Source organism: Dromiciops gliroides, chromosome 1, assembly GCF_019393635.1.
Source record: "Dromiciops gliroides isolate mDroGli1 chromosome 1, mDroGli1.pri, whole genome shotgun sequence".
NCBI lineage: Eukaryota > Metazoa > Chordata > Mammalia > Microbiotheria > Microbiotheriidae > Dromiciops > Dromiciops gliroides.
The window spans coordinates 387,487,720-387,503,343 of record NC_057861.1 but is presented as its reverse complement, the minus strand read 5'-3'; the positions used below and the strand labels follow the sequence as shown (position 1 = coordinate 387,503,343).

Below are 15,624 nucleotides of genomic sequence, written 5' to 3'. Positions count from 1 at the left end.
ACAGCAACACACACAAATAATATTTTATTTAGTTATTTTCTTTTTGGTTAAATTTTGCTTTCTGAGTTGTCTCCTCCCCCTTCTCTCCCAACCAAATAGAGAAGGCCAACATTTGATATAGATATATATTGAGGAACCGTATAATACATCCTTCCAAAAATCAGTTCTTTCTCTAGAGATCAATAGCAATTCCTTTCAAAAGTTTTTCATAGTTGACATGAATGATATTATGCAGAATAGCTTAGTCATTCACAGTTATTCTTCAAACAGTATTGCTCTTACTGTATACAATGTTCTTTTGGTTCTGGCTCATTTCACTCTGCATTATTTCATGTAAGTCATTTCATTCCTTTCTAAAACCAATATGCCTGTCATTTCCTACAGCACAGTTGTATTTGATCACAATCATATACCACAGATTATTCAGCCAATACCCAGTTGATGAGCATCCCTTCAATTTCCAATTCCTAGCCACCACAAAGGGAGAACTTATATAAATATTTTAGAATAAATAGTTTCTTTTCCTTTTTCCCTGATCACCTTGGGAAACAGGTCTAATAGTGATGTTTCTGGGTAAAAGGGTTAAGTGACTTGCCCAGGGTCACACAGCTAGTAAGTGTTAAGTGTCTGAGGCCGGATTTGAACTAAGGTCCTCCTGAATCCAGGGCTGGTGCTCTATCCACTTCGCCAACTAGCTGCCCCGAGTATACATAGTTTTATAACATTTTGTGCATTACACTAAATTGCTCTCCAAAATGGTTGAATCATTTCACAGTTCCACCAACAGTGTATTAGTGTCCCAATTTTCCCACATCCCCTTTAGCATTTGCCATTTCTTTAATATCATTTTAGCCAATCTCATAGGTGTGAGATAGTATCTCAGAGTTTTTTTCATTTGCATTTTCTAATCAATAATTATTTAGAGCATTTTTCATAGAGAATTACATGTAACTTTTATTTCTTCATCCAAAAATTTGCTGTTCATATCCTTTGACCATTTATCAATTGGAGAATGACTCATATTAGAAATTTGATTCAGTTTCCTGTACATTTGAAATTATGAGCCCTTTATTCAAGAAACTGACCAAAATTTTTTTATTCCTGGTTTTCTGCTTTCCTTCTAATCTTGGGTACTTTGGTTTTGTTTGTATAAGACCTTTTTAAATTTAATGTACTCAAAATTATCATTTTTATATTCCATAATACTCTCTGTCTTGTTTATTCAAAAATCTGATAGGTAATATGTTCCATGCTCCTCTAATTTACTTATGCTATCTTCCTTTTATGTCTAGGTTATGTATCCATTTTGACCTTATCTTGGTAAACAGTGTTTCTAGTTTCTACCAGACTGATTTTTTTTAATCATAAAAGTATTTTGTTATTTTCCAGTTACATGTAAAGATAGTTTTCAACATTTGTTTTCAAAAGATTTTTAGTTTCAGATTTTTCTCCCTTCCTTCCCTCCCCTCTCCCCAAGACAGAAAGCAATCTGATCCATATTTCTGCATTAGTCATGTTGTGAAAGAAGAATCAGAATACAAGGAAAAACCCTCAAAAAAGGGGAAAAAAACAACCAAAAAGTAGAAACAGTATTCTACCAGACTGATTTACATTTTTCCCAGCAATCTTTACCAAATAGTGAGTTCTTGTCTCCCCACCTGGCTTTGTCTGTAATCTGTAAGTTTGATAAACATGCCATTTATTCATTTATCTCAGTCACTTGTAAAAAAAAAATCTTAAACAGCAAAGGATCAAGCACAGTTCTCTAGAGCTTTCCACCAGAGACCTCTGTCCAAGCTGAGATTGAGCCATTAATTACTACTCTTTATTTGAAGCTATTCAAACTGTTTCAGATCCACCTAACTGTACTATCATCTAACTATATAGTTCCATCATAACTACAAGAATGGCAGGAGAAACTTTTGTCAGATGCTTTGCTGATATATTGGGGGTCCTGGCCACTGAGGGCCCAGGCCTTAGAACACTTGCAATATCTTCTGCCTACTGCCAATCCACATGGAAATTTGGTGATCCTGCTTCTGAAAATTTTTGATGAAGGAAACATTTCCCTCCTTGATTCAGAATATGCACAGGTATTCTCTTTGTTGTCTGGGGGCTGGAGAAGATGGGTGAGTCTTTTAATTGGCTGCTGAACCAGAACTGAGGGTGCATATAAAAGACTCAAAGATAAATTATCAGACACAGAAGTGGTAGTGGTCTTCTATATGCCTTATCTTCATACTTGCCTACTTTGTGCCAGGGATTACATGATGCCTCTCATTCTTCTGTCTCTGCTTTGTTTGATTCTTTCCTGATCTTAGGTAAATGAGAATCAGAGGCAATGTAGCTGTAATGCCTTTTCCAACCTTTTAAAGCACATGAAATCATGACTTGCTTTGAACAGTCTCCTATACAAATTAGCCTAAGATCAGGAAAAAATAAAACACAGATACCATGTATTCAGGTCACAAGGCCACTGGGTGGGAAGATCAGGAAGCCAGCAGCAGGGGCTATGGGTGCAACCTCAGCTTGGAGGTAGGGCTTGCAGCAATTGTTGCCTTGTTTGTCACCTAGGAAGAGAGTGTTCTCATCTCACATAGTAAGTTAACAGGAAACAGAACACCTACACATAGGAGGGGAAGATGCCCTCCATCCCTCATTTCTGGAAGCCTTTACATGAATCGCAGTAGACAGAGCATATTGCACATACTCTAAGGACAAATCCTTTGTCCAGAGCTCTCCATTACATTGAAATTTAGATAAACTCTATCTGCTACTTTCCCCCATCTGCCAGTATAATGACTCTGTCAAGAGAAAATGAACTTTAGGTTACTTTTTCATGACCTATTCTTGATGAAACCATCCTATTATCATAGCTTCCTTTTCTAAATGTTTGTCAACCCTTCCTTTCATGATGTTGTAGAAGACTGTTGAATTGAAACTAACTTCCCTCTTCCATTTACAGACTCTTCTCATTCTCCATGATAGCATTCATTACTGACAGAATCCCCAGCCATATCTTCCACTTCTGTCAGTCCTTTATCACTTCAGTGATCTCTTCCTTCTGTGAGCTCCTGCAACTCTCTCTAGACCACTCATTTGGTGACTACTTATACTCTCTCTCATGGGGTTAGTTTTCTCTTCCTGTGTCAACATAGTTTCTCCCCTATGTGGTGAAGTAGACAGAACCCAAAATTTGTAGTCCCAGGTTTGATAGCATTCGCTGTGTGCTCCTCAGCTTCTCTGGGCACCAATTTCTTCATCTCTAAGAATAGGAATAATCATTTTACTCTCTCAGAGAAATTTAGTGAGGATGAAATAAGTTCATATATATAATCTTTTTTCTTTTGCAACAAAATTGTATATCAGTAGGAAGAATCTTGGCTAGAGACTAATTGTCATCCACTGAAAATTTGTGATAAGGTAATAGTATCAAAGTTGTTCCAGTGCAGATAAAATACATTAAATCTATAGTAGGCATATTGGAATCAGCCACTACTAGTTTTTTGTCATAGATCCCCATCATCCACAGTTATAGAGTAGGTATCAAGAAAAGATTATTATTCTTTCTATGCCCTTTTTACCTAAACACCACTTTTTCCTTCATAACCCCGGAATTATCTTGATTATAGCTCAAGTATAGTACAATAAATATAGCTGAATAGAAGTACCACCTTTGGAAAAGGCTTCCTTTACATTAGTTGACAGCTGTCCTTTCACAATACCTGAAACTCCACAGTCCCTTTCAATTAACTTTTGCCCTTTAGATGATAAGGAAATTTACTTCTAAGGAGTTGTTCTGATATTTCCATGATAAATTTTGTCTACCTCTAATCATATAAGGAGAAGGGGCTGATTTTATTATCTTCAGTTTATAATCTGACTTTGTTTTATATGAAAGAGAGATTGCTGTTCATGATCATTAAAAAAATCTTAAATCTCTAAGATTAGCCAAGCCATTTTGTTTACTCTCCTATAGAAAAAGCTAGTTATATTTAACAAAACCTATGTCAATGATGTTAATTTCAAAATTACGATTTTCTCCCACTATTCTATATAAATTGTAAGTGGCATTTCTTATAAAGGAAGTTTTCATTTGTCGTTTCTAAAAATTGAGTACAGAATGCACTCAGTCTACAAAGTAGGGATTGGTAAGGGTAGCTCTTTTTTCCTCCTTATTCTGTAAAATAAAGTGAACTTCTTTACTAACTTTTGAAGAATATCGCATGTTGGTATTATTGTCTGTTAAGATTTAGGGAATTCAGAATCACTGATTGATCATGTTTGGGAAAAGTAAATCGATTTTGAATTACCTAGTTGGCTGAATCAAATATTTCTCTGTGACAGGGAAATAGAGGTGTTTCAAAGATATATAATTGGATTGTAAAATATAATGCTTCTAAGGCAAACCTATTTTTATAAAATTAATCATTGTTAGTAGGAAGCTAAAAGAAGTTAACATACATATGGGGAGAAATTTTAACCTCTCTACTCTAGCTCAGTTGTAAATAGATATCTTGACATATTGTTTCAACCCTTTAATATTTGGTTGGAATTTATTATTGCATTTGTACAAAGAAAATTCATTTAAATTACCAATAAATAGTGCTTTCAGTGAATTACGATCAACAATCACTGAAATCTTGTATTTATTGAGTGATTGTTTTAAGCTAAAAGGCTGATATGTTTATTTTAAGATACATGGGAAAACAATTTAGCTTTTTTTCTCAATAGTTTAATGCTCAAAATTATACTAAAAGGGTTACTAAATGACATCTTGTGTTTGTATAATGCTAAACACAAATTTTTTTTATTCTAAGAAGAAATTCCAAAGAATGTGTTAAAACATTATTATTCGTCATTTGAAGACACTTCCATGTTTTCCTTAGATGCCTTTGAGTAATGGACAGATGTGCCAGCCTCCCAGGCCTCAGGCAAATTATAGTCAAGGCCATCACCCCCCTCCTCAGGCATCTGTGGCAAGGCATCCCTCTAGAGAACAACTAATTGATTACTTGATGCTGAAAGTGGCCCATCAGCCTCCATATATACAGTCCCAATGTTCTCCTAGACAAGTCCATGAACTGGCAAAACAAGAGGTAAGAACAATTAAAAAAATTTCAAGCATTAGAATGAGCCTTTAATGTATTTCACCAAGAAATTGTAGACATTGATAATTTCTTAATATTATTCTGAATAAATCTATATAGGATTCTCATTAGCATGGTTACTGCAATTTTGCCTGGATACTAAGGTGCTTTCATGTGTTAAGTTTTGTATATGAGTCTATGGGTTGTTCAGAAAGGTCCCCCTATTTTTCCTTTATTACTTTCTGATTGACTCAGAGAATTTAGAATCTTGGGCATCACTGTGTTTTACAAGGCAGATACAAGTTCTGTCCTGCTTATAACAGTGATTTAATGTGCTAAATCCAAACTGAATTGAGCATTATGAGTTATTTTTTAAATTGATATTAGAGCTTAGTTTCTTAGATTTTTGAATTTCATTGTGTTTTCCACACCCTTCCTGGGAATGAAGTTTTACAAAATGTGTTCGGTCATTCTGCATTATAGCCTGGAGTGATGGTGAGCTATCAGTATCACTGGCAATTCAGGGAAAGAAAAAAATGCCATTGGCTTTTTGGTTAATTCTTCTGCAGCCACATAAAAGTTCAACTCATTACTGGGATAATTATCAGCTTATTAATTTGAAAAACACTTAGCTCTTTGAAAGCACATATTCAGATCCAAAAAATGAACTCTTCTTTTCAAAAACCACCTAGGGATCTTTAAGGTAAACATTTCACAAAACAGTAAACAAGAGTATGAAACACTAGGTTTATAATAGAGAAAGGCAATATTTCCATGTTCTTTATCTGATATCCTGAATGCTCATTTAATATGTCTATTGCTTTTAGTCTGTTTGTTAAATGTAAAAAATATAATAGAGCTTCTATTAATTGATAGTATATTTTCATAAGCAGTAGATTTAGAAACCATGCTTTATAATCCCAGCAATACTAATAACTCACTAACTAATTAACAGTATATTTATTTAATTCACTGTATGCTTTAGTCTCACACTGTCAGTTACCTAATTATTTAATTTAAAAGAATATGTAGACACTGTTGTTTTTTACTTAGACGTTTTAAATTTGGTATTTAGAGAAGTTAAGGATATGTTAGATGGTATCACAGTTTACTATGAATCTCTTTGAAACAAAACAATTAATAATAACTTGTTTTATTTTCATAAACTCAGATTCGAGTAAGAGTCGAAAAGGATCCTGAGCTTGGATTTAGCATATCAGGAGGTGTTGGGGGAAGAGGAAATCCTTTCAGACCTGATGATGATGTAAGTTTTATGTGTTGTTTTTTTCACATTATCCCATGAATTTTTCACCAACTGTATATACGTCTTTTTTAAAAATGACTTATCTCTAAAAGTTTATAACAACTTTATGAGTTGTTATGAAAGTATTATTATTAACATTATACAATGGAGAGAGTCTTGAATTGAGTCAGAAAACCTAAGATTGTGTTCTAGTTCTGCTAATTACCATGTATGTGACCTTAGGCAAGTCAGTTAACATCTCTGAATCTCAGTTTCCTCATTTATAAAATGAGAGAGTTATACATTGGATGACCACTTCTAAATTAGATATCTCTTCCATTCACAAACGTTCAATCTGTGATCCTTCTTTACAAACGAAGAAACTGGAACTTAAATAACTTGTTTACAATAACACATTTAATAAATAAGATAGTTAGAACTTGACCTCAGATCTTACCTCTAAGGTATGAACTAACTGGAAAGAATTTTACCTTTTAGATTCTATCAGCATTACCCATGGTTTTATTTAAATATTTGACTTCAATTCAAATCTTTATTTTATAAAGAACATTTTAAATTTATTTCAACACCAACAATATGATGATGATAATGATAAATAATAGTTATTTATTCATGGTTATATTGTGGTGGGAAGTTATTTTTAAGGGAATGGGAGCTTTAAAATATTGAAAATTTTAATTTAAAATGTTTCTTAAAATATGCCCAAATTTACCTATGTCAGATAATGAAGCATAGCAAGTTCTTTTGATACCATTGGCTACAAGAGTTGTCTATTAGAATCATAAAATCTTAGAGTAAAATGTTTATAAATTAGAGGCTAGTGGGGCCTTCAAGGGTATCCAGTCTAACCCTTTTACTTTCTAGATGAGGAAACTGAGGACTTAAAGAAGGAAAGTGATTTTCTCAAGGTCAAGTTCAAAAAGGCCTTAAGGCTTAGAATTCTCTCATAGTATCTCTAACAGGTTTTTGCTGAGACAATGAATTTCATTGCCCTTTTAAGATAGCCCTTTATGTTGTTTCAATTTTTAAGCAGTTTTTGAATGCTTTTTACTTGCAAAGGGTTGTTTTGTATTAGGCTGTGTGGAAGAGAAGAGGAGGACCAAAAGCTTAAAATAGAGCAGAAGAGATTTAATGACTAAAATGATAAATAGATTGTAATAAGTATAATAAGGGGAAAGATTCAGTTTCATAAAGGAGAAATTTATACTTGGCGCAGTAGCTCAGAGAAGGTTTCATACATAAAGATACAAATGAAACCATGCCTTAAAAGGATGGGTAGAATTTTGAGAAGATCATTCCAGGTAAAACATACTTTTCACTAAAAATACAAGTATGGGAAAATGTGAGGCCTTTTTGAGAAATGATGAGTCATCAAATATTATTGAACTAGTAGGTAAATAGTGGAAGCATTACTGGAAGCATAGTGGAAGATTACACTAGAAAAGGAAGTTTGTACCAAATAATGGGAGGCCTTGAATAATATGCTTAGCAGGTTGGATCTATTATTCTATAGGCAGTGAAAAAAAAACATTGAAGATTATTAGAACAAGGGAAGAACATGATAAAGCTTATGCTTTTTATAAGATGACTTGGTCAGACAGGTTGGGGAGATACTAAAGGTAGGGAGACAAATTAGGAAGCTATTGCAATAGGTAAGAAGTAGTAAGCTCCTGGACTAGGGCAGTGGGAATAGAAAAGAAGAATTAGATGTGAAAGACTTTTACAGGGCCGAACTGGCAGGATTTGGTAACTGGATTTTGGCAGTGGATTGGTTAAAGGAATAGTGATTAGATTCTAAGATTTTTGAGTCTTTATGGTTGATTGAATGTATAATAATACTTTCCATGTAATCAAACTATAGGAAATGCAAGAGGTAAACAGGTGTTAGGGAAAGGATAAAAAGTTGGACATGTTCAGATTCAGGTGCTGATGTAATATCCAGAAAAGATGTTATCTCAGGTCTGGAAATTGGGATGATGATTGGGCTAATATAACACACTGTTGAATCGGCTAGATAGTTGAAGCCAATAGGTCCACCAAAGCAGAGAGTGTGAAGAAAAGAAAGTCAAGGACAGACCTTTTGGGAAAGATAGAAAAAAAGAGACTAGAAATGTAGTCATTAGGAGAGTCAGGATGGATAATTCATAGCATTCTAGAAATTTCGAGCTGGAGAAGACCTAAGAAATTACCTCATGCATTATCTTGTCTCAATTCATTAATTACTTGGAGAGTCAAGAATAGGACTCAGAGGTACAGAACTCTATCTTATGGTGTGAGAAATGACATAGTAGTTCCAGAGGCTGCACAAAAGTCCAAAAGGATGAGAAATAAAGGCCATTTCAAACTGGAGAAATCCCAAATTCAGCATGGCCAAAACTGAGCTTATTCTGATCACACCCACTTCTCTCCCTGACTGTCCCGTTTCTCTCAAAAGCCCCACTATTGCTTCAGTCTCCTAGGTTCCCAACTATGGAATTATCCTTGACTCCACTTCCTCACCCCACACATCTTGTCATCTTGTCCTTCCACAATGTCTCTCTGGCATTTGACCCCTTCTCTCCACTTTAGTTCAGGCCTCATCACCTCTTCCCTAAGTCCCAAACCATGCATAAGAATCCCCACAGGCTGCTCATTGACTAGGAAAACCACATATTTACATTGTGTTGTATTTTTATTTGCTTTGTTAAATATTTCTCAATTACATGTTCATCTGATCTGCACTGGAGTAAGTGGGCCTTGCATTTTGACACTTCTGCTGTCAAAAGGGTTTTCCTGAAGCATAGACATGACCATTTCATTCCCCTACTCAGTCAACTCCAATGGCTCTCTGTAGTCTCTAATATCAAATATAACCTCATCTTTGTAGTTTTCAAAGCCCTTCATAACCTGGCCCCAACCAATCTCTTTATCCCACAGGCTTTTTCTTGGTACTTTATTATAATTCTCCTCCCATCTTTTTGCCTTTGTCCTTGCTATTCCCTTTGCCCGTGGGCCCCCACCTCCTTCAGTCTGCACTACCACATGAAGTTTTCCTGATTCCCTGATTGCTAGTGCCTTTCTTCCAATAGTACTTTTTTTTCTCTATATATTTTTCTACATATACTTGTCTTTCCTGATAGCAAGTAAGCTCCCTTCGAGGGAAGTGATTTCATTCTTTGTGTCCCTAGCATCTTCCAGAAGGAGGTTTATGGATAAATTGAGTGGAGGCTCCTCTTATTAAAAGTTTGTCACAGCTAGGTGGTACAGTGGATAAAGCACCGGCCCTGGATTCAGGAGGACCCAAGTTCAAATGCAACTTTAGACACTTGACACTCACTAGCTGTGTGACCCTGGGCAAGTCACTTAACCCTCATTGCCCCACCCCCCAAAAAAAAGTTAAAAAAAGAACTATGCACTATCAGATTATTATGGGGCAGCTAAGTGGCGCAGTGGATAGAGCACTGACCCTGGAGTCAGGAGGACCTGAGTTCAAATCCAACCTCAGACCCTTGACACTTAGTAGCTGTGTGACCCCGGGCAAGTCACTTAACTCCAATTGCCTCACCAAAAAAAAAAAAAAAAAAAGGAAGTTTGTCAGTAAAACATAGTGTGGTAACTCAAGGGCCATAGAGTAGAATTACTGGCCTTGTCCCACAGTACCTCCTGCCAGAGTCCAGAGAGAAACAGAAGAAGTCTTCATCCAAGACACATCTTCGCCCAGAGCTGGGGGGCAGGTAGGGAGCTTCAGGTGAGAGAGAAAGAGGGCAGCACCTTTGCACCCAACACTGTCTCATAAGGCTGAGAAGAGCAAGCTTCCGTTGGGGGACTTCATCTACCAGAGCAGCTCCTTGCCCTGGGCTTGGAACTTTAGGTCACCTTAGAATGATGGAACCCAGGAGAGGAGTGTCCAGTACAGCAGGTGGAGCAACAGCCATGATGAGGTCAACATGAACGTGCAGGCCTCAGAGATCTGGGCATCACCATGAAGGTGGCAGGAGTCATTATGTTCTGGATCATCTTCATCATTGGCTACGTCACGGGCTACTGTATCCACAAGTGCAAGTAGCACTTATCTGAATCTGCTGGGCAACTTTACCAGGAGCCCTCCACCTACCCAGAGACTTCTTACTTCCTGGCTCAGACCACCAGGCCCGGCTAGCCCCTGGGGGCACACACACCTATAGATATTGATACACACACACAGGCAGGGACAGTCTTTTTTCAGGGAAAGAGAGAGAGACATATTTCAGTTCATTTCAGCAGCTGTGGGTATAAGACATGTAAAATACACTTCCTGTTCTGAAGAGACATCTATTCTGGTTTGATAAATGACAAAAACACTCACTTTCTTTTTATCTAAAGTGATTAAAATTTGTGTAGGGAACTCCAAGGTGGGAAACTCCCTCCATTTATACATATCAAAATTCATGCGTAACTTGTAGTCTTAGAGAATTTCCTAGAACATGAAAATTCTTGGTCCATGGCAACACACAGTGTTGTGACACTAGTGTGTCACAGACAAGTGTTAGATTCAGTTCTTGCCACTTCAGGCCAGCCCTCTCTTTACTATACCATTCTACTGCTCTGCTTACTAATCACTGTAATGATCGGGGTAGAGGACTAATGCTTCTGGTCTGAGGGCTTGCTTTAGCCCTTTTTAGGGCTGCTCATTCACCTTTGGTGTTCACCTGTCACCCAGCTCTCACCTGTGGCTCCAGATGAATATGAAGGTGGGTGAATGAAGTAGGTGCTATGGAGGACTGACCTTGGTCAGATATTGAAGCCAGAAGAATCACTCACTTCATCCTGGGCCATCACCACTCATCTTAACTTTTGTCCAGTTAATGAACAAGTCAGGAATCACCTCGTGGAAAAGATCATTGAAAAACAAGGATGAATGACTATAATGATAAGAGTATGTTAAAGTGGAAATAGAAAAGTTATTGTGTTATGCTAACTCAAGAGAAAGAAAAGAGCACTCTTCACTATTTGGTATTTGTTTTTTCAGTTAAATTTTCTTTTTCTTTTTTTTCTTGGTTAAAGGGCATATTTGTTACCAGGGTACAGCCTGAAGGACCAGCATCGAAACTATTGCAACCTGGAGATAAAATTATTCAGGTGATTATTATACATCTTTTAAAAAATTTTTTCATGTTTCTGTCCTAAAATTCTTATTGCATTGTATATTATGTATCACCCAGGAAATAGTCATTTAATAAAACTTAATATAGTTAACAAGCAAAGTCAGAAAATAAGTATTTCCTATATTTACTGGTGTTTTAGTTAATTCAGAATACTTTGAAGTTTGAAATTCTTTCCCTTAACTTGGAAAATTATGTATAACAAGTTGTATAGCAAACAGGTGCTTGGAATTTTTTCTTGGGATTCTTCTAAGGTTAAAGACTGAACACTGTCTAAAGGAAATGATGATTAAGGTTCAAGTAGGGCTGGGGAGAAATGGGAAGAATAAACACAAATTTTAAAAAATATACAAGGGCAGCTAGGTGGTGCAGTGGATAAAGCACCAGCCCTGGATTCAGGAGGACCTGAGTTCAAATCTGGCCTCAGACACCACTTGACACTTACGAGCTGTGTGACCCTGGGCAAGTCACTTAACCCTCATTGCCCCACAAAAACAAATTAAGAATATACAACCTGGATTGCCCACTTTTGCTTCCTGCAGGGGAAGAAATAAGCTACTTCTTGCATTTCTCAATCCTGTTCCAAGAGCAGGCATTCCAAGGATATTCTAAGTTGTAATCTTATAAATGAAAGATGGGTAGAATAAGATAAGAATTGGGAATATTGTAGTGAACCCTGATAATATATTATTCCTTAGAAAATCAATGATATATAAAAATGGCTGAGTAGTTGGGGCAGCTAGATGGTATAGTGGATAGAGCACCGGCCCTGGAGTCAGGAGTATCTGAGTTCAAATCCGGCCTCAGACACTTAACACTTACTAGCTGTGTGACCCTGGGCAAGTCACTTAACCCCAATTGCCTCACTAAAAAAAAAAATGGCTGAGTAGAGAGTTTTCTAGCTTGTCATTTGTTATAAATGTGATAAACCATCTGGAAGTATTTATTGGTAACAGAATACATACAAATAAGTTACTGTGGGAGTGTTTTTTTTTTAAAGAAATTTTCTCTCTCATTTTAGGCTAATGGCTACAGTTTTATCAATATTGATCATGGACAAGCAGTATCCTTGCTAAAAACTTTTCAGAATACAGTCGAACTCATCATTGTACGTGAGGTTTCTTCATAAGGACTGTGAACTAAAGGAAAAGTCAGCAAGATTCATTGCAAGACATCTGTGGAGGAACTGAATAGACTATTTTTATATATGAAAAGGAATTTGAAAAATTATGTGAAAAATTTTTACATTAATGAAATTCTGAACTTGTGGTTAAAGGGCAAGAACCACTGTATGGAACATACAGAAAACTGTTGGAGAATCATCTGGTGAATAAATCTCATTAGATTTTTAAACATTGTAACAATCAAGGTTACAAGAACAAACCTGATGTTCTTGTATGGATTGTAGATTTATTTTTTGATAACTCATACACATTACTAAACTTTTCAAGGCTGTTAGGGAGCTTTGGACTGATGGTAGGGCTATCTGTCCTGTAGCTGTTTATGCCTTTATTTTTTATTCACCTCACCTTGTATTAATATTTTCTGCTGAAACCACTTAATGTAAATGTAGGCAAGAGATTTGAAATGTTGGTTTTTGCTACGTGCACATTGTATAGATGAATGGGTAGTTGAAGGTGGTGCTGGTTGGGTTCATTTCCAAGGCTAGATAAAAATTGTTTCCTATCACAGTCTGGAAGCAAGGAGAATGGGGGAAAAATGCTTGTCTACCAAAAGAATAATGCAATAAAACATGGAATGTCTTTTTTTTTTTAAATAAAAAGACTATAATTACATTTTATTACATTCTACAGGATCTGATCTTGCCATAGCCATTGACTATCCATCTGCTATTGGTGATTGAAGTTTTATTTTTTTATTCACATAAATTTTTTACCTCTTCTTGTCTATAAACCCATACATTCTTCTTGGCCATGAAAATCCCCTGATTTTGTGCAAATGGTGGTACTTTTAAAATCTGATCTATAATCAGTACTCCATTTTAAGCTTATTTATAGATGTTTCTTTTTTTGTTTTGTTTTGTTTCTGTTTTTAAATGAAACTGAAATGGCCAGTTTTTAAGATGTGTTACCTGTAACACTCATGAAATGCATGAAGCAAGAAGGGTTGGGAAAGCCATCTTGATTTTGTTTGGCCTTGCATTGCCTTGTTAAATTAAAAAGAAACAATACGCATGGAGCTAGGTAACCAAAGCAAGTTTGTGAAACAGTGGCACAGTGATGGAGAATTGCTGTGGAAAGTTATTTAGCAAAGGGATGGGTCCTTTAGACCTACCAGTTTGTAATGATCTTCAATTAAGGGCTGTTCCTACAGGTAACATTAAATGTGAACTAGACACTTCAGAATCATTAAAGGGTTTCTAATTCTAATTCTATTAATGTCATTGTGATTTACCACTGTCTGCCTTTGTTCCTTTTTTACTGTATAAAAATATTTGATGGTGTGTTTATTAATTTTGTTCACCAGAACTATTTTATTTGATCATTTCTCCTTTGTAATTGAGTAAAGAATGAATAATGTGCAGTGGTAAGAATTAATGCATGGTTGTTTGGACCAGGGAAAAGTGCCATAGAAGACCAATAACTGTTTTTAATCTAGGCTAATAGCCTTTCATGAGAGCAATATTCAGTTATTGCAATTCATTTTTAATTATTAAGAAATGTAAGTTGATGATTTTAAACTGATACACATTGTTCTTCAACCCAAATGTAATGATGACTTTTTATATAGGGCTAGTGAACAAAACCAACCTACTTCGTATTCTTTTGTTTATTTGTTTGGAAAAGTGAGTTGGAAAGAAATGTTCCTTCTTTGCTAGTCAAAATAAAGTAAATAGGCAGTACTTTTTAAATACATGAACTCAAAGATTATTGCACTTCTTTCAAGTTGTTATGGCTTATTGTACTGTATAGTTTTAAATTTTTTAATTGAAACCCTTTAACAATTCTTTGTATATTTTAACTCATTTTAGTTGGTTTTCAGTAATATTTACATAGGAATTGATTTTTTTGGATATATTAGAAGAAATGTGCTGTATTTTGATAAAATTCACTTATTGTATGTGTGTTGTAATCTCTAAAGAAAAGAATGACATGCATAGCTTCTATATCACAAGTCTCAGTGTTCCCTTTCTTCTCAGATTTCTTTTCTGACTTTATTTTGACATTTCATTGCTTTAAATCACATTCTGCCTTTTAAAAAGGTAATAATACACAGAATATGTGTTTTTTTTCTGTACCTACTAATTTAATTTGGTCATGTATGTAGCCTATAATCTTAGAGAGTGAAAGTCCAAAAGAACTGATTCTTTGCTGAGCTGGCTTTAAGTTGATTTTCTGTATACCATATAGCTGATTTAAATACCATAAGTGCAACAAGTTACACATTATTCTGTATTAAATTGATGGTTTCTAAGCCTTTTATTTCAATTTAACCAGTAATTCACTGTGTAATGAGATGAAAAATGCACAGGTTCCATGTTATTTATTGTTCAACCCCAAACTCATTCTCAAAATATTCAGAATCTTAACATCAAATGTAAATTTGCTTAGCAAGTAGATTTTTATATAATTAAAGTGTTTTGATGATTGTTTCCATTTGGGAAGAGAAAAACCTATAGGTACAAGCAGTTTAAGAATGTTGTAAAATCCTTAGTTTGAAATCCACTCCATGTAAGTACCATCACCCCATAATATTTAATTTTATTTTAATCAATATATGATAAAAGTCTTAAACCAGAATTAATATTTTTCAGTGTAGCAGTGGTTCATGTTTCCTATCTGGGATTTTTAAAACAAATAAAAATGAAATCAGAGTAATTTATTCACTATAAAGTTGCTTACTCAAACACAAGATATCTTCATATTTTGTGACAGCTCATTAAAGAATTGGTTTGAATGATATAGAGAGATTTTGAAATTTCTCTTGTATTTATTTTGTAAATATTTTTCTGATCTTTCTTATTGGACTGGAGTTTTGAAAAGCATGGGTGTGGATGTGAATGAGTATGAATGGGAATTTGTATATATGTGTGTCTGTGTGTACATATATATATGTTATATATACTTGAAAGCATCTTCTGAACACAATTATAGCAATAAACAACACAGAATTGAGCCTTTAGTATTAA

The 15,624-nt window shown here is 35.2% G+C and overlaps 1 protein-coding gene across 5 annotated transcripts in view; it reads left to right on the top strand.

Moving 5' to 3' along the window:
* ERBIN (erbb2 interacting protein) overlaps window positions 1–15,397 on the top strand; it is a 192,161-nt gene extending 176,764 nt beyond the window's left edge. For 4 of the 5 annotated variants that reach the window (XM_043987538.1, XM_043987530.1, XM_043987521.1 and 1 more), the window contains 4 exons: window positions 4,890–5,099; window positions 6,262–6,354; window positions 11,377–11,451; window positions 12,496–15,397. In XM_043987538.1, the coding sequence (XP_043843473.1) occupies window positions 4,890–5,099; window positions 6,262–6,354; window positions 11,377–11,451; window positions 12,496–12,603 (486 nt within the window). In that variant the 3' untranslated portion in view covers window positions 12,604–15,397. The remainder of the gene's footprint in view (window positions 1–4,889; window positions 5,100–6,261; window positions 6,355–11,376; window positions 11,452–12,495) is intronic. The other variant, XM_043987553.1, reaches the window with a different exon arrangement.
* The last annotated feature ends 227 nt before the right edge of the window (window positions 15,398–15,624 follow it).